The sequence below is a fragment of the Sander vitreus genome, chromosome 3 (genome assembly GCF_031162955.1).
Source record: "Sander vitreus isolate 19-12246 chromosome 3, sanVit1, whole genome shotgun sequence".
NCBI classification, from domain to species: Eukaryota; Metazoa; Chordata; class Actinopteri; order Perciformes; family Percidae; genus Sander; species Sander vitreus.
Genome location: NC_135857.1, coordinates 1430554 through 1454973, shown reverse-complemented (window position 1 = coordinate 1454973; position 24420 = coordinate 1430554). Strand labels below are relative to the sequence as shown.

The following is a 24420-nucleotide window of genomic DNA, read 5'->3' as shown; positions in this document are numbered from 1 at the left end:
TGAACTGCATTCATGAGATGATGCATTCATCTTCTTTTACACTCATACATGCAAACAATGCTCTCCTACCATACATAGCACATATTGTGGTGTTTGACAACTATCACATTATGTCCCACATTTGGCAGTTTTATTTAATGTGAAAAATGTAAAAACAGCCATAGCCTTGGCTAAAATATATTGTTTTAATTGTATGCTAATGAGGACAAAACGGCTATTTATATTATTCAAAGCTGAGGTGGTCATGAAATATATGTGCTCGTTTATTTCGATGGTGGTGCTATGAATCCCTCGTGCAGATATTTACAGTATACACCTATCACTTAGTGGCATGGAGTGCCTGTTTCCATTTCCAAATGAACCACATTAGCACTTTTCCTGGTGACATGTTTATTGACCCCTGTAATAAGTCTCACCCCAAGACTTGCTAGCTACTTTAATGCTAAAGCATTGCTTTATGATTGCAATGTACAATCAACACAAAACATGGCTGCCTAATCAATCAGGGGCCCTTTCAGTAAACAGAGGGGCCACTCTCAGAGAGCTTTTTTATTCCCAAATCATTCCATTAATAAAAGTCACGCACCAAGCAGGGAATCCATTTTGCTGATTTACTCTGGCTACACTTGCGAAAAGCAGCTGCTTAATATCCCACTTGAAAGCCCGGCTCACTTCTTCTACTGTTAACAAGCCATTACAATGAGTTATGTGCCCACTCCGACTCTGCATAAATTCCGCATTTTCTGTGTAGCTAAATGGGTCCAAGTTTTAAGGGAGGGGTCCTTTGTGGATTGCAGGGGGTCTATCACACTTCCACGCTCTGTCTTTTCTATGGGACAGATCTGTTGTTATCACCTCTGCTGTGTATTCTCCTCATGTCCCCAGGGCGTCTATATGGGTTTCCGCATGACATTCTCATACTCACAGCCCATCTTAGATGTAGATGTAGTTAGTATTTATAATAGACATGAGACATGCATCTGTCCTTTAAGGTGGCATTACGGAAAGTCTTTTTAATAGAGGAGGGAACACTTTGGGCTGGGAGCTGGGTGTATGAGGTAATGTCAGGGTGTTAATTGAGCTATGTGTGTCATAGCTGGAGATAAAAGGCCCATTTAACGAGTAAAAGCCTCGAAAGTGTCATGAATGCAATCCTGTAAGGATGAAATACATTGCCGAAAAACATCCCTTTTATATTATCTAGTGGCTGGCACAAGATAGCATCTACCAATCTCCTCTGTTCCGTTCTTTTTGCACAGAAATACGTCAGTAAACCTGTCTTCATTCACTTTCTCAGGTGGATCGTCAGTCCCAGTTCATTCAGGGTTACAGAGTTCTGTACAGGCAGACATCAGGACTGCCTTCACCAGGACCCTGGCAGTCCCAGGATGTGAAGGTCCCTTCTGAGCGCAGTGTCGTCCTCTCCGCACTCAAAAAGGGCATTGTGTATGAGATCAAGGTCCGTCCGTATTTCAACGAATTTCAAGGCATGGACAGTGAATCCCGAACAGCACGGACGACTGAGGAAGGTATGAAGCAGAGGAACCTGCTGAGTATTTGTAGATTATGTCAGGAGCAATACAACATAGTGACTCAAACTGTGTTTGAGTCCACACAAATGTGGGATGACGGGTGACACATGACCCCATAGGCTGTTTTCATGTTGTTTTTTGTCATAATATCGAAGGCGCGCTGTCCCTCCCTTGACACAGAGAGTTGAGGGTTTATGTGTGAATACATGTTTGTGCATGTCTGTCTGACCTTCCTGCTGTGCTTTTTTTTGTTTATGATTGGTGTTAGTGCCAAACTTCTTCTAATCCATCACCCAGGAGCCACAGGCCTGAGCTGTGATTGGACACAGCGCACACTTCCTTCTGCGAAGATGATCTGTCGCCCAAAGCTTGATTCATACAGGCTCTGACAAGGCCACAGAGCAGCGTGACACAATATCACAAACAAACACAGACACAGGTCTGTGTTTGGATGAATTTACTATTTTGACCTATGCCATAACAGAAATGCATCCAACAGCACTGCGCCAGCTTTGCTTCAACCTTCGAGTCTAATAACTGAAATTAAATTATGATGTGATCTGAAGGAAAGACACGCAGTACATGCGTACAGCAGCACAAAGAGACAAATACAGACTCCATATACTGGAGACAAAGCCCATCTTGCCACAACAGATTTAGGCCTGCATGAATAGGAGACAGATCAAATCCTGTCCGTGTGGCAGGCCCATTTATTTTCCCTTTCTCAGAGGGACCATATCTCCTGTGGCCAGCAGCCACTGCACACTGTAGGGGAACTGCCATCACATTACAGCTGTCCCCAACACACACTCTCATACACACACATACAGAAAACGTTTACATGCAGGCACACCACCTCTCCCGAAGGCCTTCAGAACCTGCATGTCCCAGCAATTACCAATGCTGATAACACTCGCTGCTTCTGCTCTATCAGCATCCCAGTCCCTCAGAGAGCACCACCACTTTCTATATCTGTCACAACCCCGCTGCTCTGCCTGGTCAGCTGATACACCGTCAAACACACAGCTCTGGGCTCCTCAGAGACACTGGGACTACTAAGAAGGGCAGCTAGATGGATAGAGAAGTCTTGGTCAGAGGGTGATTAAAACTTAGCTTGTCCATTAGCTAACACAATTAGAGAATCCCTAGAGTAGATCCAGACGGATGCAAGGTTACAGTATGCTCAGCGCTCCAATGCTGTGTCCATCTTTGTAGTCTCCCTCCTCCTTTTTCACACATTCTCTCACTCTCCATCTGGAGAATCATGTCATAGGTGATAGATGAACTCTGGTTGCCATCTGATCAAGGGCTTAGGTTTGCATATGGACGGCAGGGACACAGAATTATCCCTGCCAATATCCGAGTAATCTCGTTCGCATTATCCTACTGCCAGGCATGAAGGAGGCGAGAGCTGCTCAGTCTGCTCCAGTAATTTGGACTGGTAAAAAGTTTGGACAGCTGTGTGGTGTCTTTCCTCTGACCAGTTCCTCAAATAGAGATGAACAGCGCGATACATTCCGTGGTCAAGTTAGTGTCCACAGGCAGCGCCATTTCCACGCTTCTCATTCATTGTCTATGTAAGCAATGCATTCTGATAGTGTTGTGGCAACTTTTTGAGAAACGGGTCGTTGAGTTACTCGCTCCTCATTCGCATAAAGTCCCTGATTTTCGCAAATCAGGGGTGTCCTGCTCTACTCGCCACCTCTCGAAAACTCACGAAAGTCTTTTAATCTTACTGTTGTCAATCTTAAATGAAAAACAGATTCAGCAACTGCTCACAGCTTATTTCTCGCATAAAATGTTTTCAGAAACACATTTCGTGAACTATTTTCGTAAAATAAGTGAAAATAGCCAAACGAGCCGCCATGTTGGTCTGTTTTAATATCCAGGAGCAGACAGCCCACAAGTAAAGCGTCCGTCCAATCAGGTGCAGCCATCTCAGTTGTAGGAGGGTCTAGCCTGTTTTCTTTGCTTGTCAGTGGTCATTGAAGAGAAACGGGGCAATCCCTCCTATCAAAAAACGACACTGGATACATAAGGTCAGTGTAGCAGCTTTAGTTTATTATAATGGATGCATTCTACTGCGGGCATGCTGCGACAGATGTGCCGCTCTGCATCCATGTCCCATATATTTCAGCCATAGTTACGGTTTTCCTCCTCCGATGAAGAGCAGCATATATTCCCTGAACTTTGTCTAATCCAGAGACCAGAGTCCCAAACGAGGCTCTGTGTCTGTCAGCAATCTGAAGGGGAAACTACCATACAGCAGAGCAATAAAGTAATGCACAGCAGACTATAGGGCAGGTGGATTTCTTTCTTGAAATATTGTATTATAACCCCACACCCCCCACACCCACTCCTTAATATTTGTCCCCATCAATGTTGAAACGAAACCTACGCCCTTACATCTGATTCCCACTGAATGACTATCTAAGAAGTCATTCAGGAGGCCCGTCCTTTTTGCAAAATATGCTTATATGGGGGAAAGGAAATCAGTAATGTTTGTATAAATGTTCATTTGCAGTGGACTAATCTTCATCCATGTTGATGGATCTCTGGAGAATGTCCACAGGTAGCCTCCCACACCACCCACTGCTTTACATTAGCTATTGGCTTCGGATATATGTTTGTGTTTGTTTTGTATTCCCTCATCATGCAGCACAGCTTTGTGTGTGCGTGAGAGACAGGGGGTCACATTCGTGCCTGCCATACATCACTCCGCTAATGGCTCTATTAGGACAGCCCCCTAGGGTCTCTATTGAAAAATGTGTATTGTTTAGCACAAATATGCATGATAATAAGCTGCTAAATCATTCATAACATTAACTTTGAACGACATTGTCTCTGATTGCTGCCACGCACCAATCCAGCACTTTGTCACCTGGATGTAATGCAGCGTTGGAGAGCCCTAAGCACCATGGTTGATCAGATGCTCTCTTGGTAGATTGTTTCTAATCTGGCCAAGGTGTTGGGTTCATCATTGGACCCATTCATCTTCAAGCATGCCATGGCCTTCTGGCTCTCTGGGGGCCGGTGTGGCCTATCGCGCTGAGGGATGAGCACAGATTTACAGGGTGACACGTGCCATTTTGGATGGAGGCGAGGTGAGGGAGAGGCAGCCCAGGAGTAATTGACCTGTCAGTATTCTGCTGTGGTGCCGCTCCCCTGCCAGCCACTGCGGAAATGAGAAAACATTATTTTTAAAACGTTATTTCCAGTTGGGCCAACTGTTATTTATTTTTCCTCTATTACCCCTTGTGGGGTCAGAAGATTGTTGCCATCAGAATAACAACAGAGTGAGGTTTATGAAAGCTTGGACTTGTCTTGTTTCTATCCACTCTCTGTCTGCCTGTGGATAGAGCTGATTCATTTAGATCTGCCTCGCTCCGAAGCTTCCCTCTGATCCTTACCTACTGGCTTTAGTTTCATCTGGCTGTTCGATGGAATCGGTCAATATGTTTACTGAGACCTTGTTTCCTTCCCCTAAAATGAATTGTTTTCATATTGTCTTCTCATCTGCGCTTCATCCTATAAGCTTGTTGACCCGCATGCCACCCTGGCTCAGTCAGTGTCGGAGTCTTAGCTTGACTGAGAGCACTTGCCTGACTGTGCCAGGCCGTCATTTCACAAATCAATACCAGTATTGTCTGTGCAAATCCACCAGGCTGGAGCAGAGGATGAGATATTAAATCATAGTGAAACGTTAAAGATAGGCTATAGCCATGTCAAACCTGCCCTGGTCTTCATGTAAATCCCCCTCTAATGAGACATTTTGACAGCCTTCAGCCACCTGTTCCATCCCAGAAGAATAACATTCCTTGGAAAAAAGTGTGTGTGTGTGTGTGTGTGTGTGTGTGTGTGTGTGTGTGTGTGTGTGTGTGTGTAAAGTATGTGTGTGTGTCTGGTTTTGTGCAATTGTGTGAGTACATATTTATGAGCTCCTTTTTAAAACATATTCAGATGTACAATACTGCTGTGCATCCCAGTATTCCTGTTACTAAGGATTAAATACTCTTCTGCTGCCTGAACTGCAGATTAGTGCATTGGATTGTTGACCTGGGTATTGTGTGCCTCCTCTTTCAGCTCCCAGTGCCCCTCCTCAGCAGGTAACAGTCCTGACTGTGGGAAATCAGAACAGCACTTCCATTAGCATCTCCTGGGACCCCCCTCCACCAGACCACCAGAACGGCATCATCCAAGAGTACAAGGTTTGTCTCAGCGAGTCAAAATGGATTATCATCAAACATATACAAAACCAAATGGAATCAACTGCCTCTCTAATTTTTCCCTTTTCTACTTTAGATCTGGTGTCTAGGGAATGAGACACGTTTCCATGTGAATAAGACAGTGGATGCAGCCATACGCTCAGTGGTGGTGGGCGGGCTGCAGGTGGGAGTGGTGTACCGGGTGGAAGTGGCGGCCAGCACAAGTGCAGGGGTTGGAGTCAAGAGTGAACCTCAGTCTATTATCATCGGTAAGATGGATTGATTAAAAAAACATTCACTACTCTTCAATAATCAGTTTAATTTTGTATCTATGTCAACACCAGTGTTCACAAAGAATAAGATTGCATTTCAGTCTTAGTGGGTGATTTCAGCAGGAGAACAAATAGTGTGAATGTTTTCGTTAAATACTAAGATTTCCCAAATGGATAATATTGTTCAAATACAACTATTTTGATATGTGGCCTGACCACATTTGATTTATGTGGAGCTGAGGCAGATTGTGCCTGATTTGACCCATAACTGATGGCTTGGCCTGAAGCATGTTCTTATTTCCCCAGTGTCACTCACATAATCCATCTCCGAGAGCAGAGCCCCAAGCTTGCAGTTGTAATATCTTGTGTGTCTGTGGATATGCGAACGGTTGTGCCTCCATGTGATTACACAGTAATATAAAGATGAAGAGCAGTTGTGCAGCTTTGCATGCATGCACATATGATATGTGTGTTTTATGAGTGTGTGTTTGTTCATGTGTTGTCAATGTGTGGGAACATTTGTCTGTTCTCAGAGTCTTATCATGCTCCAAGAAATAGTGTCAAGCAGACTAGTCAGGGTGAACTGCGATTGGAGATCAATACAGACCAGGATCCTCTCTTCTCATTTCACATGGTGTGTTTTACTGGCAACGGAGTGAATTTGGGGCTGAGCTAAGCAAACAACCTGCTCACCTGGGGGTTTGTTATAAGCTTTTAGGCTTTTTTTGCTTTTTCAGATTGTACATTATATTTCACTGCACATCCTTTAGATTTGTGTCCTGCTCCCTCGGTCAATATTTCAGCTCAAATTCATCAGACTTACTTTCTATGAGCTCAATCTAGCCTTAACCCTGTCTTGATGTATCTGTAGGTGTTATTTCTGCTCAGTGAAAAAGTGTATTGGTGTATCAGTATTACAGGGGCTGTTGTGATAACTTGAAGTCACCTTGAAGCAGCAAAACCTGTTCCTCTCATGTAGCTATCCATCCAGCATCACATTAATGTTGCCTGTTTATCCTTGTGCCCTCAGGTAAGGAATTCCGGGACGTTATTATACATGGAAACCGGAACAACAGCATCACAGAACAGATCACTGATGTGGTGAAACAGCCTGCCTTTATTGCCGGTATTGGAGGAGCCTGCTGGGTCATCCTCATGGGTTTCAGCATCTGGCTCTACTGGAGGAGAAAGAAGAGAAAGGGCCTGAGCAACTACGCAGGTTAGACTGATCATATTCTCATAGTCACCTATGCACATTTTCACTGACGTTCTGCTCTTGTGCCTTAGCAAACAATGGAAAAATCTTCTACCATTCATAAAATATTATTTCTTCTGTCACAGCAAGAGTATTTTACTACTACGCTGTCTTATTTCAGTCCTAATCAGTACAGTTTTAATGAAACATTGGCGAAGTTGCTAGCACTGAGGCTGAGATTGCTATGGTGTTAAAGCTCAAGAATCATTTCCAGAGGGCTACAGTTTTTGACAAATCCACCCACGGTGTTGGTTAACAGCCTGGGGAGGTCACACTGAGTGGGCAGACTGGACTCTCTGCTGGTCACTGAAGCTGGAGTTTGTCCAGCTCTCCTCCCACACACTGACCCTGACCCCCAGTCAATACTAGCAACCACCAAGTCCATACTGTATACACTGCCACGGGTACAAGATTTAATTAGAGAGCAGGAAATGGTAATGAACTGACACATGCAGTCAGTGCAACACAATATTCTAACATGAGTTTTTGCCTTATTAATATGTAGAAATTCAAGAGAAACTCATACACGCACATTGGCAGCTGCTATAAGCTGGTCTGGTCAATTTGCTCTTCATTTCTGTTTGTTACATTTATGTGTTTGTGTGTTCTCTTTGGTTTGTGCCACCGTCTCTACACCTCTGTGGCCTCTGAGCCGGCTGCTTTCCTGGCTGTCGCTCTGTACACTGGGTGACGTGTGGTCTTAACATTCTCTGGCCCCTTCAGCACATCTCGGCTTGACCCCGTCCCCAGTGTGCAGATACCCCTAAAGCACCGCCTATCTCTGCAGGCTTTTAACGCACAACTTCTCTGTCTTCTTTTTTTGCAGTTCAGTCCTTCACCTTCACCCCTGCAGGTACTGTTCATTTGTCCCGTCTCCTCACCCCACCTCAACGCAGATTCATCTCCTGCCCGCTTATAGTATATATGCTTGGATTGTTAGACTGATGGTCATGGCTAATGCAATTCCAAACTTCAAAACCATCAAGGCAATTTAACGAACCAGAGAAGCACATTTACAAGTTAAAGACACCTAGATTTGTTATTGGCCATGAACAGAGCCCTGCAAACTTGAGCCTTTATTCCTGCCAAACCTACAGCCTTATGTACCTATTGTGTTGTACTTGTGCGTATGTATGTGTCTGTTGTGGCTACCTGTTTTTTAATGAAGTTTCATTCTGTCTTGTGTATCTTTTTTTTGTCTTGTGGTGCAGGGTGAAACTGCCCATTTTCCTCTTCCTCTAATAATCTTCTTCATCTTTCTATTTTCTTTAAGACTCGGATCGTGTTGTAATGTATTTATCTGTTCTTCATACAGTAGGTGTCAGTTTGGCAGCTGGGTGGTGAATTTGCTTTTTCCTTTTCCTTCTGTTACGTTTTTGTGTTCTTTACTTTTTGTGACAATTTCCCCCATTCCTGTGACTATAGTATACAGTACATATTTAGCTACCTTGGCTACCATTTTATTTATTGGTAAACTAGAGGCATTTTGATGAGTGGTATACAGTATTGTCACTGTCTGTCCTCTGCTGAATTAGGCATCATGAGTGGTACCAACACTGTATAAATCATGCATCTGACTGTCTGTGGATGGACTGGACTGGCAGAAGAGCAGCCTATCAAAGACACTGAGCAGATTAATAAGAAAATGATGCCTAGAGGCCTCTGTGCTGTACAGTGTCAGTGTTCCTGATAGCTGTGATACAATGAGGGGTCAGCACATTGCCTTTCCCTCTGTTTCCTGAATTTACTGTGACAACCTTAACTATTCTTTTGCATTTTGGTAAAGTATGCTATGTACAGTATGTAGCTATGTGGTCCAGCCAAAAATCCAATTTACTCTGGCCTTCAGCTTCAAAAGATTATGGAAGACATTAATATGTTAGTGAAACTTGTCTGGTTTGAAATCGGAGGCACACCTCAGAGAAGCCGGAGAGGTAGCAGGTTATTTCACTAAAAGAGTTTTGAGTGGCAAGCACAAAACAAGGTCAAATATAGCTGAGATTACAGAGTTAGAGTGAGGTGATATTTAGAACATGAGCCAGAGTGCGGCTGAAGAGTCTTACAGCGCTGCTCTTCTCTGTATTGACAATTAGTTGATGTATCGAGACTGTCCTGTCTCAGCCTCCTAAAGCTGTCAGTACAGGAGAGGTAAATCACTACGCTGTTGAGGCACACGTCCAGCAGGAAGGAGATTTGATGGAATTTTTATACGCTGATTATGTCCACCCCCCCCTTAATGCTTATTAAAGGGGATTAATCTGTATTCATATTGGAGAAAGTGCTTATCTGGAAGAGGGAGGCGAGAAGCACAGCTATGCCGCTGTGTCACTCTGGCTAACATAAAAGTATTCCACAGCAGCCCAGAAATGTGCCTGAGCACAGATAGGGACTTCAGAGGCCTTCCCGCTGCACAGCCTCCCCTCGCCCCCACCTCCTTCTCCTGTCAGTCCTCTCTCAGACGACAGAGAATTCTCTAATTTAAGTTTGTTGGTGGTGGAACAAAGAGAAATGGCTTAGCTATGACTGAATAAGGGATGCCAACTCTGTCTCGAGCTGTCAAAGCTATATTTTATTCAGGCAGACCTGGGATGTTGGTTTTATCTGGCTAAAACCTTTGTTAGCAGCAAGTATTTTAATTCCACTTGCTGCTATTCAGTCGCTTAAACCTTAACGCAGTAAATAAACTATCTAACTGTTCCAACATGCATACTCGACAAGTTTTAAATTGTGTTTCTCTTGTTTAAAATCCTACAATTTTGTTCATGAGAGAGACAATTGGATTAAGTAAGCTTAGGTAATGTTGACGATGCATTTAAATGTCCTGTTGCAGCCTCTGTAATATATTGTCGTAGCTTCCTCTCCCTGTCATCTGTGTCACTACGTCACCCAGAGAAAAGCCCCCTCTCTCGCCCATGCCTGGGCTTGTTGTGGAATCAACCTGAATGAAACGGAAAAGAGAGGAGGAATGTTCAGCCTCCTCCTTTCTTTAATCTCCATCTGTGGAACAAATGAGCCAAATTACAAACAGCTCTCCTTCTCCCTGTTGAGTAAACCAGCCCCCCCCCTTCACATCGGTATGAGGTGATTTCCAAAACTCTTGCTGCTTTCCTGTGTTTTCCTGTGATCCATTGAAGTTCTAACATGCTTAGAACTCTCGATGCTGCTTTGTCATCATGGTCGTTGAACAGAGATGAAATGGATCCTTCACAGCTGTCTCTCACTTTGAGCCATGGAGTTTTACTAGCCGCTGACAAAGAGCGGCCCTTGTTATCTATAGATCACTGTAATAGAGCAGGCCACATGCATGGCTTGTGGGGAGCCCTGCTAGCTGAAGGATCAGTAACTCAGCCTCCATGCTTGTACGTAGATAGAAAACTCAACGTGATTAATGAGCCCTCTGCCTTTTCTAATCATTTTTTGGCTGAGATTTAATCACAAATCTGATAATAACTCAGCAGCAAAATAAGAAAGATGAAATGAGTTTTGCCTCTCATCAGGCATCTTGTCCTTGAGGAGCACATGACGTCTCCACTTATGCAAAGCAAAGCAATATGCAATTCTCATCATTGCACTTTTTTAATTTTCATGAACGGCATTGGACACAGAGGGATGTCTTAGTGAATCCATCAACTATCTAGCTGGGTAAAAAAAAAAAAAAAGAACAGATGAATACATTGCTGTTGAAGCACAAGGGCAAACTGGACAACACTGAAAAGACAATGTATCTCCTCTTGATCATGGAAATAAATCCTGCTTGATTTCTATGTATTACTAGAAACACTTAATATATGTCTTTCTTTTTTCCCTTCTTGTCCTCTTTTTCCTCTCTTTCTTTCCTAATTTTAGTGACATTCCAGAGAGTTGATGGTGGTCTGATGAGCAATGGAAGGTGAGTGTACCACCATAAACAAAACAACAGCAATCAGTATTCAAGTGCAATATCAAGACCTAATGAAAAACTAAAATTATTATTATTACATTCTTTCTGTCCTCAGCTTTACATGTCTTAACACAACCTTTCCTTCACAGTCATGCGTTAAGTCTACAGCAAGCTGTACTGATAATGTAGATTGATAGATAACCAATACCTGTTTGTGTGCCTGCCATGCAAACCGGCGTGCAAATATACATTTCTACCACATCTCCGTACATGCATCGATAGATGAACTCATAAATCTCCTCAACAGAATTAACAGAAACAATTTAAGCAGAGAGTGCTTTTATTTTGTCATTTATCTTCCGCTGCTGGCTACAGGCAACCCAGAAGCCCTCTGCAGTGATAAATTTGCCTGTCACCTTGCGTGGGCGGCTGGGATCTGAGCACATGTAATAATGTAAAAATAATTACCCAGGGGAGAGGTGTGTGGAGGAACCCCGCTTGCACCCCCTATACAGCCTGCTCCATTTCAGTGTGTGTAAGTGAAAGAGAGAGGGGCTACAGAGAATAGGGCACATCTCAATGACACCAGTTACTGAGCCTTTGTGGGTATTCAAGAGACTCCCTTGAGAATCCTGAGCTTCTGTCTATCTACTGCTTATAACACCTGACTAGGTAAAGCCTCCAGATCTCAAACACTCAGCGAGAGATTGCCAACTATACCTGACCCTGTGTGTCTCTGGGCTTTTGGGAATGTATCTGTTCTGTCTAGATGTAGCATTTTTGTATTTATGCTTTTTTTTTTTTTCCTTCCTTTTTTTGCCTTATGTATGACTGGAGGCCACAATGGACAATTTTGCCTATATTGTTCTGTGGGCTGCTGGCTTGCTCTCAAAGAATTAGCCACGCCACTTGCCATGCCTTTTCTCATCTACGTTCTGCTGTAGTGTTTTTCCTTCAATTTTCCACATAAGTGCCTTTGATTCTCACTCCAGCGAATGGGATTTGAAATGTCTGTATTTGCCATGCTCTATATTTGTCATATCTTTAGTCAATAGCAGCAACTGCCACAAATTTCCACAACACTGGAATAGGATGCAGTCTGGAACTCACACAGGAGCCTCTGAGCCGTTAGTCATTCTAGTGCCATCAAATCCCAGATGTTGCAACTTGCCCATCTGCCCTGAGAGTGAGAATGTGTTGCAGAGTATCAGAGGAAAATGTGTTCATGTGTTACATGAGATGTTTATTGCATTAATTAGACAATAGCAAATGAAGCCACGTCTATTTCCAGTTTCTCATTGGCTCCTGCCAAATTGCCCTGACTGAACAATTACATTTAATCGATCACAAAATAAATGATTCATGGAAGATGAATAGGCTGCAGATTGGTAGACCTGGACGATTTGACTTTGGCTGCTCAATTATAATTGATAAAAGCCGATAAGGGCTCATTCCTTATCCCCCTGCCAATAGGGAGATGGTAATTAGGAGGTAGTAATAACTTCCTATCTCGGCACTGATCAATATTTTAGCAAAGCAGATTCACTCCTATAGGCTGGGAGAATGGGCTGAGCATTGCAGTGAACAGGTTTCGCTAAAACTGTTGCTATGGAGATTCCTTTACATCCCAGGATCTGAATGCTAAATGACAGCATGTTCCTTGAGAGTTAATCTAGAAAGTAATCTGTGTTTCCCATTGCTCAAGTGTTAGCTAATGTCTAGACTTTTAATCCAAATTCCATTCACTAGTCGGTTGGACCATAAACGCCTGATTTATGAAGTTGCTTTGGAATTAATATCTTTCACTTGGCTTATTTATGGGAAGCTCAGTGTCAGGCATCTAAGGCAGTATTTATCGTTTCCTACCCATCACAAGTAACTGGAATGTCTAACAGGAAGAGGAAACACTCCAAATCAAATTTTATCTGCCAAGGTTGCCATCCATCCTAGGTTGGACAGGGATTAAAAGTTAGGTGTTGACTTTTCATTAGATGTATGACCTGGTGTCCACCCCCCACCGGCTCCCCATTACCCACCCTCTGCACGCGCACACACACACACACACACACACACACACACACACACACACACACACACACACACACACACACACACACACACACACAAATATCCTCAGTAGAAATCAGTCTTATTCTAATTATCCTTAGCTGGAATACTGCTGTGTGATAAATACAAGGACGATGCTGCCATTTTCACTGTCAGCTCCTTGTCTTTCAAATGGTGCTTTCTCTAGTGGGCTGGGGGAGGAATCACTGGAGCACACAGGACAAGTGAGACAAGTAACAAGACAAAGGCATGGCCTTTTACTTTAGACAGTGTGCATTTGTGGTGCAGTCTTGCTGGACTCAACGGGGAAAGGGGAAATAAAGGGAAATATAGTTATGGAAAGATGGTATGGCAAGAAAGAATGATGGCAGTGGGAGAACAAGGCAGCCAGAAAAAGAGGTAGAAGGACGGGAAGAGATGTATTACCCTATAAAAATGCATGTGTCTGATGCACAGCCATCAATTTGAATGACTTGTCTCCCCCGGGGGCCTGTTTTGGCATTCCGAGAACCACAGCGAGGGTTCTTAGCTTGCCGGGGCTGCAGTTCCTTTGGACTCCCCCCTCTGTGGAACAGCTCTTCTCATTAGAACCTGTGGCTGAGAGAGAGACTGACTGCAGCACGCCCATTACCTGCCCTTGTCCTCAGGGCTTGATTCTCTCCCAGTCCCTCAGAGCCAACACGTCATACTGCTGGAGCTCAGACAAAAAGCCCCATCAGGCAGCCAGGCTGCTAACTACTGTGCTCCTCAGCTTCTCAGAGCGCACATGTGTATCTGTAGTCTGCTACATACAGCACAACCGGGCACTGACAGTGAGGTGTGCTGTGTTTCTGAGAAGGCGATGCCATCCGCTTTATCACACGGGGTGCTTTCTGACCATTGCAGGGTGTGATTTATCATGGTAAAAGAGACAGCAAAATACTTCTGATATGTTCGATGAGGCTCCTTTGTCTGCTTAAAATGTGTTTATTTGGTTTCCTTCCTCAATTGAAGTAAACTAGTAATTATACATTCTTAAAATGTTGGTTGCATTTTAATCCATTTCAATGCAAAGTCAATGGAAAAAAGTAGGTTATGATGTATCAATAAAGTGACACTTAGACAAAGGCATTTAACTTAATCTTTCATTCTCATCTAACACCATCTGTGTTATCCATGGTAACGAGCCTCAGACGTGATTGTACAGTAAAGTGGCCATAATGGCCTCCCAGCAGTCACCCATGACAGGTTAAAGTCTTAATGGCTGCTTTTTATGGTTCTCACCCCCTCAGGAGGGACACAACACCTGTTAAATGGAGCTGCCCTCTCCCATGTGCAGGCATCCCACAAGTGGGTCGGGGGCATCATGGTGGGGCTAGGGCCGAGGTTTGACATCTCATCAAATAAGATTTAGACTGTCTGGACAACACCACAAGGGGTTGATGGGAAAACACAGCAGAATGTACAAGATATTAATGAATAAGGAAACATCTACATGTGGGTGTCAGCGTGCACTGCTGCACATGTGTGCAGTGAGCAAATTCATGCATTAGTGTCTCCACAGTGTGCTTTTGCATTAATAACTCAGGGAATGTGACAAAGACACAGCGGGAAAACAGAGAGATAAAGGGCTGTGTTTGCCTGAAGGAATTCCAACTTTGTGTGAGACGAAATGTATCCGTACAGTATTTCCCCCTATCTCAGAAGTGTTTCATTAGCTTCAGAGGCTTATGGCAAGCTTATCTCACACAAACACACATCATTGTGCATGGACTAACATTTAAACATATGTTTATGATTTTTTTTGTCTTCACATTGTTTCGCTGCTGATTGCTGTCATGTTTTTTATTGTTTATTTCAGAATCCAGTAACATAATGCAGACATAAACCATGCATAATAAGTAATTAGGGATGTTTTTTTGTACAAAAAGCTCTGGTATTAATGTCATTTCACAGCCTAATTTTAAACTACCGTTTCATCCTGTGTTTCTGCCTAGCCGGCCAGGCCTGCTGAATGCCAGTGACCCAGGTTACCCCTGGTTAGCAGACTCTTGGCCAGCCACCAGCCTGCCTGTTAACAGCAGCTCCGGCGGACCCAATGACCTGAGTAACTTTGGCCGAGCAGGTGAGTGCCCTGGTGCTGTCCCAGGCACTTTGAGAAAGAGACCATAAGAGATGAAAGATGATGACCCGCCTTCCTCTCCTGTTGTTCATCATGTAATATATGCATGGACGATGTATACATATATGCATATTGCGTGTGTGTTTGGGCATATATTTATATATCACATCAGAGGACAGCTAAAGCATTAACAGCAGGGCCTCCACTGTCACTAGGCTGAGTAATGGCAAACAGTCCAGCCTGGTGTCATAGCCCATACCTCTGAGAAAGAGAATGTGAGGCGAGAGACGGGCAGAGGAGCAGGGGCTGGGTGTGTGTTTGAAAGGATGGTCTGGAGCAGCCAGTCGTGAAGGACAGGCGCAGCTTGACTGGCGCAGATGCGGACACTTCCGCCATGGCTCTACATCATCTTCCCTTCACTGGGCATGCAAACCATGCGCCATTGAGAGAGTCTGCTTGCTCTTTCCCTAGCTCTCTCTCTCCTTCTCTTCCTCTGTCATCACACACACACATGCAGAGCAGCAGCTGTATCCCTCATTTTAACAGAGAAGGGAGGGGAGAGAGATATTCACACATGTGGAGGGGGAAGTGGGGCAGTGGGGGTGAGTTTTTTGTAAGAGATGAACCTGTTAAGGGCTGTTTCTTAAGATGTGAGCTGACCTGAAATCACAAAGACCCAGACTGCAACACTCCAGAACCACATGTACTTGAATGCCAGGTTACTCCAGGCCCGATGTACATAGATCATAGTCTACTTTTCTTTATCAGCCACAAAAAAACATTATTTAAATACTCCAGGGTTACAGCTGAGCTTAACTTTCGTTTTAGAGGACAGCTGTCCTATAATCTCCCTCCCTTCCTCCTTTCCAGATCTCCCCACTGGGCAAGGTGATAAGACCGGCACCATGCTCTCTGATGGAGCCATCTACAGCAGCATAGACTTCACCACCAAAGCCAACTACAACAGCCCTGGCCAAACATCCCAGGCCACTCCCTATGCCACCACCCAGATTCTCCACTCCAGCAGCATCCACGAGCTGGCTGTGGACCTGCCCGAGGCCCAGTGGAAGGCCTCACTCCAGGCCAAGCAGGAGATGGCCAACCTGGGATACTCCCTGCCCGACAAGAACTCATGCAACAACAGTAAGCTACACTGAGAAATAGACCCTCGTGTGAGGTTCAGCAAGTGTTTATAGAATATGTACAATAGTGTTCCCTAGAGATTATTCTTATCCTGTGACATAAAAAACAAAGAAATTTAACCCAGACCACAAGCCAGACATTTACAGTTGTTACAAATGGCCATTTGGAGTTTCAACTTTTCCACCAAAAGTCTCTGAAGCCTTCCTAAACCCACTGTGGCTTGAGGGAGGTTGTCTTGAAAAGAGTAATTTTCCCCAGCAGACATCATCTTGGTTACTTTCCAAGGTTGAATAAACATCTCATGAAGGAGTATTGCCGTTAAGTCATCCATCCATTTTTTTGCTGGGTTTTCATGGTAGTACCACTCCTCCTTCAGTTTCAGAGTAATTGCCAATGGTATTAAAATAAAATATTCACTATTGACTCATTTATTCAATACTAAATTTATTGAAAGATTAGCGCTATGTTTTTCAAATCAACAACAAATCAAATATGTCTGTTGCATACAAATCAGAAAGTGAGTTAAAAGGTTGAAAATGACACCTTGAATGTATGAATCCTGTCCTGCTTGCTTAATGCTCTAACTGCATGTTTGCATGTGCTTGTGCTAACTGCCAAACACCTGATGCCACTGTGATTTTTGCCCTTTAACCCCCACTGTAGCCCTCCTTTTCATTCCTGACTACCGATTGGCCGATGGATTGTCTAATAGAATACCACACAACCAATCACAAGATTTCAGCACCACCAGCTCTCACAACAGCTCAGAGCGAAGTGGCAGTCTCTCAGGTTGGTTTACGCAGCAGAGAATTTCATCAAAACAAACTGGGACCCTCTCTGGGGCTCTGCCGCTTGACTTAATGATTGACTGATGTCTTAATTGCCTTATTGAACTGTTATTTGCATGTACTAACCTGACATCAAAGAACAAAATATATCAGCACAGTCCCTCTCCCTCACAAGAGATGCTTTGCTTACTCAGCTCCCACTGCTTACTGTGCATTACATGTGAATGATTAATGCTGGATGGATACATGCTTTTTAGGTATTTAAAAAAATATATTTACACATGGGGTTCTGAGTACAATAGCTACTACTGTACACTATAAAGCCATGTTGGGATATGGGATAGGAGTCAACAGCTTATTGGAGCATAAAAAACGGGAAATTTAAATGAGAGAGAAAGAATAGAACTACTGTATGATCTCCTGACAGATTATCGCTGCAAGTGTTAATGCTGGGTTTCTGCCATCAGAGCCAGTCCTTGTAAAGGCTTTGTCTCTTACTGTGTGAGTGAGCAGACGGGAATAGGGGCAGAGGGAGTCCTTCAGACAGAGTGGACTATACACACTCTCACAACACACACACACACACACACACACACACACACACACACACACACACACACACACACCATTAGAGATGCTTGGTTGGTTAAAGTGGCAAAAATACCTCCCTTTTTCCCTCTTCCACTAATGGTGGCTGGCTACACTAAAACCCATGTTCAGAGAATTACAATGTCATTTATAGGACACCAAGGCAGCCCTCTGCCTGCCTCCCCTACACTCTCCTCTTTTATCTAGTTACAAGCCACTGCCTTAACTGGTCTGTAATTCAATGCTCTGGCACACACAGGGCTGGAGAGAAGGATGTGAAGAGGCCATGCCTTGCAGGCAGATTCTTGCCACAGACACGCAGGTTACTAAGAGCTTGGACTGGGCTTGGCACATGTTCTATTATAATTTTATGAGATTAAGAGAAACATAATTAACCAGAAAGATCCCTGCCCAGTTTAATATGTCAGAGATTATGCATAGCTCGACATTATGGTAAAATCCGCTTATTCTCCTTCTTGCTGAGAAATAGATAAGAAGATCGATACCACTCTTGCCTCGGTAAGATAGCCAGCAGCCGGTTAGCTTAGCTTAGCATAAAGACTTGGAGTGGTGGGAAACAGCTAGCCTGGCTCTGTTCATCGGTATTGATCTTCTCATCTAACTCCAATTCCAAAAAAGGGAATAAGCATAGTCACCAAAATGTTGAACCATTTCTTCTACTGTTTTCCTAGTGAATGGAAAGAATATAAGTGCTTACAGTATGTGGATATCGTGAGGGACATGGATGGATGTCATTTGATATAACAAATATATTATAAGAAATCGGTCAATACTCCTCCACCTACCCTTGCATAGTAGTCTATATCAAAGCATACGATTAGAGGAATGTATACGTTATAATGTAGGCTAGTACCCATTCCAGGGAGCTCTGTGAATGCTTTGCACATTTAATTTCAAAATGTAAAAAAATAAATAAGACTGAAGGAGATAATAATGCATATCTGTATTAATGATGCTATAAAAAGGAATTCATTTACATAGTATGTGATATTCATAAAATCCCTGTTGCTATAGGGAACAGCACTAAAAGGAGTTTCTGACTATATATCTGTATGTCTTCTATATAGTATATGTCACACACTGTGTACTACATCGTACAACAGTGATGGAAATTTGAATCAGCACAAGCTGAGGTTTGATTCAAACAGAGTGAAGTCACCATTTGAAGGGGGGGAAGTTGAAGTTATAGTGGCTTGCTCTCCCTCTGAGGAGATGGAAGGAATAATGAATGTCAGGTCTGAAGTAGGAGAGCAGGATGAAAAGGAACAGAAATAGAGCAGCTTTCATGGCAGCATGGATCTCCACTGGGGACATGAAGCTGCTCATTAAAACCTTTCCCCATGTAGGGGAGAAGAGGTAGCTGCTGTTTTCTGTGTTTTCTGTAGCAGTTTGAGACCTTGAAGACTCCGCGCTTCCCTCACACTCAGGCTGTTTATGAAGCTACAAAGCCTACGATTTTGTGAAGTCCAATGTAGTGTGTGACCTGTTGTGCTCCTGCCCTCTCTATATATATATATATCCCACCTCATTATATAATATGTTGTTGTTGTTATTGTTTTAAACTAAGCAAAAACAAAAATGATGATACATGGCTTTCAGCTATTTTAATGTCCTTTTTGAAATTATTCTCCCAGTCATAAGTTATATCTGGCTGCATAGTCTTTCTAGAGTCTCTGCTCTGTGGCTTTGCCCCTCAGTACCAACGCACCCAATGAAAACAGAGCAAGCTCAAGGCTATGCAGCCCTACAGTTATAGGCTGGGAGCGCCCAAACCTTGGGTATAAATACCCAACGCTGAATCTATATTTAGTACGAGTTCCCCTTTGAAGAGAGGCCCAGTTTTGTCATAGGAGATGGGTTCGCTGTGTAATTCCTGTATAGCTCCCAGCCACAGCCTCTCTCTCTCTGTATTTTTCATATTTGGGGTGAGCTGTTGTAATTCCAGTGCCAGACCATCTTTCCCTAGAAGAGGCTCATTTACAATATTGATGGCTGGTCTTGTGTGGAGGGACTAAGGATGATTGAACAATCACGTCAGCTCACCATTTATTGGTAAAAGTCAAGCGTCGCCCAGAGGTACGATTAGGAAACCCAATTACTTTCAGACTATACTTACACTGTGGTGCTGCCTGCCTTGGGCTTACAGTTGTTTCTTTTATTACTTCCATTCTTTATTAATCTTATTCTGACACTTCTCCTATCTCTTCATGCCTAATATTTCCACCCCCGCCCTAGCATTGTTACCATGCTCCTCTTTGAAGTGCTTTTGTTCTTCTTTCTGGTAAAAGACTTATAATAGTAACATAATCAGAATGTTCTGGACTTAAAACATATTGGGTAGAGTTTCTTATATCTCTGCCATGTGGCTTCCATGAAAATCAATAGAAATGTACCTCAATGCCTCTGTACGTTTCTTTTGATGACAGTGATGTACTCTTACCGTGCCTGAGTCGAGTCAGTTTATTAGATTACATTAGAGTGCATGATGTTACATTGCACAAGATGCAGTATTGGCAGCTTTTTGTGGCACTGGGAGAAGTGATTACAGGCCTTTGGCAGCGAAGGCTAACCAACAGTTGACAGATACAAATGTGTTCAACAGAGTTTCCAAAGACGGCTTTCACTAGTCTGTGAGGCTGGTGACGTCAGTTTGAGGTGTTTACTGGGTTGAGCTGTTAAGAGTTTAATGGTAGAGAGGCACTGCTGCAAATGGATTTATACATGCAAATACTGTTCAGTCTGTCTCCCAACTCCCCGTCCATATGAGAAAAGTTATATATTAATAAACCATAATGCTCAAAAAGAAATGGTATAGTACAGGATCACACAACATGGAGATGCTAGGCAGTGTGTGATTAACTTATTGGATAGTGTGAGGCAATATGCTATGTGATAAAACAAAATGTACAAAGTGTACATTTTAAACTTGTATCTCTTGATTGTGCATGCAGCAATTTCAGTGATTAAATAAAAAAGCAATTTTAATAATTTTCTCCTGCAAAAACGCAGATCATTTCTTACTTCCAGCTTCTCAGTTGTGAGGATATGCTACTTTTCTTTGCCTTTTGTGATAGTCAACTAAATAACTAAATATCTTTGGGTCTTGGACTGTAAGTTGAGCAAGGCAGGCAATTTGAAGATGTCCCCTTGAGGTTTAGGCATTTTTCCACCAAATACTGGCATTTTGTAAACCAAACAATTACAGATTTATCAAAAAAATTAATAAATTGGTAATGACAATAATCATCATATTTGCAGCCCTAATGTTAGGGTAACATGTTCTACTCATTGAGGTGCACGATACACCAGTATCACAGGTCTGTGGTTTGAACTGTCAACAGGTCCCGTTAATTATACAAGGAGATAACTCTTGCCTTTGTGAAAGTTGGAATAATATATTTCCAGTATACCAGTGAGGAAAGAATTACTAAAGGAGCAAGTAACTAAGGTTAAAGTAACTGAAACAGATGTCTTCTACCTCAGTATTTTTAATTGTATATATATTATGTAATCAAAATAAAAAATGAAATGATAAAAAGTAGATATGAACAACAAATGCTCTAAAATGTAGTTGAAGTTAATGTAAAAACATATATAATATTCATGTTTTTGTTCAAAACCTTTTGATCAAAATTGACTTCATTTCCCTGATGATTTAATCTTAGCAAGAGTTAATTTTCCATCAAGGTGTTTTAGGCCTTAGGTATATGTGCATATTTTATATACCTCAACTTAAAACCGATATGGGCTTGAAGTCAAATGTGTTTAAAAGAAATATAGGTTTCTTCCACTGTGACCGAATCGTATAAAACCCAGTATTGACCTGGCTGGCAGATTTATAAAGATGGATGGGACAGAGGAGAATCTGGTGTTGGAGGGATATGAGAGGAAATGGATGGGGTTAGCGGCTCTTTGGTGTAATAAAAGAAATGAAAGTAGTAATAGACTCTCAGTGAATTCCATTAGGGACACACTGACACTACACAAGCCATTCATTATGATGATGTTGTGAAGAGAGATATTTCATTGTGGAGCCGAAAGCCTGGTGTGAAAGGGTAAACTGAGGGATGGTTGGCGCACAAAGGTCTGCCTTAACCTCGTTTACTGCCGTTCTCTCCTGTTTCTATGGAGATTTGAGGCTTTTCAGTCAATTAATCAATGGAAGCAAGCTTTTCATCCGGCAACCTTGAGCTTCTCTGTGTAAGCAGAGGCAGGAGTCCATTGAAATCTTGTGTTTGAAATTGTGTACGATTTTCCAAGGGTATGTTGAAACTGAGTCCAAATGTATCTGTTATCTAAGTAGCATGTTTGGACTAAATTGAGTTTCTTCTGGATATACATTTGTCACATGGCAATAGCAGCTCCTGTAATTTGCAATGCTACCCCACTTGTATATTAGTTTTTAATTGATTTTCTTTTACAATCTAATTTTCAACAACTGTGTCTCTTAAATGCACTCTTTCCGTTTGTAGGTGGAAAGGGAGGAAAGAAGAAGAAGAACAAGGCTGGCTCCAAACCCACTAAAGCCAATGGATCCAACTGGGCCAATGTTCCCCTGCCCCCTCCCCCAGTTCACCCTCTCCCTGGCACTGAGATGGACCTTTATCCCAATGAGCATCATGACGGAGGAGGGTATGTCTAATAGGGCTTTAAACAAATAGGAATACATTACTCGGATATGAACAGTGTTCAGTGCAGGACAAAATTTCACCGATGTTGCACAGTTTTACCTCATGATCAGATATTGAAGCCGGCACATTGAGCGATTTGAGAGAAGAGTGGAAACTGACAAGCTGAAGCTTAGGACCATCTCAATATGGCCAAGAGAGCTTTTCAGATTTCTGTCAATATTTTTCGTATTTATCTTCGAAGACATTTAAAGCCAATTAATTCTCATCTTATATACACACCCTCCATTTTTAAATGAAAAATCATACAATGCGGCCCAATGCAATTTTGACTTGTATTTGTTTTAAAGTGCTCATATTATGCTTTTTGGCTTTTTCCCTTTCCTTTATTTTGTTATACATCTTTTTTGCGCACGTTATAGGTTTACAAAGTGAAAAAGCCCAAAGTCCCCCCCAAAGGGACTTAACATCTCCAACAGAAAACACTGTTCACAAACTGCTCCAAACAGCTCTATTGTAGTCCAGCCTTTACTTCAGAGACAAACGTGGTCACTTTGGAACACACGTTATAACGCTCGCCTAGCTGCTAGCATGGCACGCCCTCACACTCTGCTTCTGACTGGCTAGTAGTCCTTACCTAGGGACTGTCAGGGCACGCCCTCATACTGTGCTTCTGACTGGCTAGTAGTCCTTACCTAGGGACTGTCAGGGCACGCCCTCATACTGTGCTTCTGACTGGCTAGTAGTCCTTACCTAGGGACTGTCAGGGCACGCCCTCATACTGTGCTTCTGACTGGCTAGTAGTCCTTACCTAGGTACTGTCAGGGCACGCCCTCATACTCTGCTTCTGACTGGCTAGTAGTCCTTACCTAGCTACTGAGCATGTGCGACTCCCAACAAAGATGGAACAGAAGTGAGATGTCTCACTCTGTAGCTAAAACAGAGAGCTCAACACACAGGGTGAAAAGAGGAGCTGCAGCAATGTGCAGTACAACATAAATATGGTGTTTTTTGAAAATTAAACCATGTAAACCTATTCTGATATAACCTCTAGATACAATTATGAACCTGAAAATGAGCATAATATGAACACTTTAAAATCTTCTGCACAGCTTTTATTTAGTCTCAGTTTAGGCACAGCATATATATTTAGGAATAATGTAGGTACATCTAGGTAAATGGTTAAAATATTATGTTACAAATGTAATTTTGTTTATGTTGTGGGCAGCAAAACTAATAAGTAAATGTATGAGGGGTAAAAATGGAAGTAGAAAACACAGAAAATATAATAGCAGTGTACACTATTTCTGACAATTTACTCTATAAGCCCCGCCAACATCCAAGATAAATCTGAATACTTATATTCTTATTTTGTAAAATGAACAGCCACAGATGGTAGCATTACAGTGAACCCCCAATGTCTACTGACTGCACCTCATAGAGATTGCCATCTTTAATGTATTTGCACTTGAGCTTGCCTTTTGCTATCATTGTGTGTTTCCTTCTGTGACTACGTAAGGAGCAGAGAATCTAGTGTGTTGTTTGCTGGAACAAAAAAGTCAGCGCTTGCCAATGTAAGCAACACCACACATTTCTGTGTGCAATAACAGGGTCCAGCTCTGCTTTCTCTGCAGCTAATTACTGTACTACTATACATCTGGAGAAAAGGGAAGGATCAATGTGTGTGTGTGTTTCCACAGGCAGCCAGATATACACTCATACACCTAAACTCATACAGATGGCTGCAGATCAAACTATCTGCCGATCCTGTCTTCAATCAATGGGAAGACTACATGACTGGAAAATAAATGGAGGAGGAAAAAAACAATGTTCATGTAGTCTCCTGCTGTTGCTGCTGCTGCTACTAGCATGTAGACACACAGATGGTTTCAGATGAACTATTTGCTGAATTCCATAGTTGGAAAAAATGATAATTGCAT

The 24420-nt window shown here is 42.7% G+C and overlaps 1 protein-coding gene across 1 annotated transcript in view; it reads left to right on the top strand.

Annotated features, from left to right (window-relative positions):
- The window catches only part of robo2 (roundabout, axon guidance receptor, homolog 2 (Drosophila)), a 164900-nt gene that overhangs the window by 125533 nt on the left and 14947 nt on the right, over positions 1-24420 (top strand). The window contains exons 15-23 of the mRNA XM_078245603.1: positions 1298-1529; positions 5616-5740; positions 5835-6006; positions 7040-7228; positions 11111-11153; positions 15188-15315; positions 16183-16455; positions 17119-17244; positions 22325-22484. Coding sequence (XP_078101729.1) covers positions 1298-1529; positions 5616-5740; positions 5835-6006; positions 7040-7228; positions 11111-11153; positions 15188-15315; positions 16183-16455; positions 17119-17244; positions 22325-22484 — 1448 coding nt within the window. The remainder of the gene's footprint in view (positions 1-1297; positions 1530-5615; positions 5741-5834; positions 6007-7039; positions 7229-11110; positions 11154-15187; positions 15316-16182; positions 16456-17118; positions 17245-22324; positions 22485-24420) is intronic.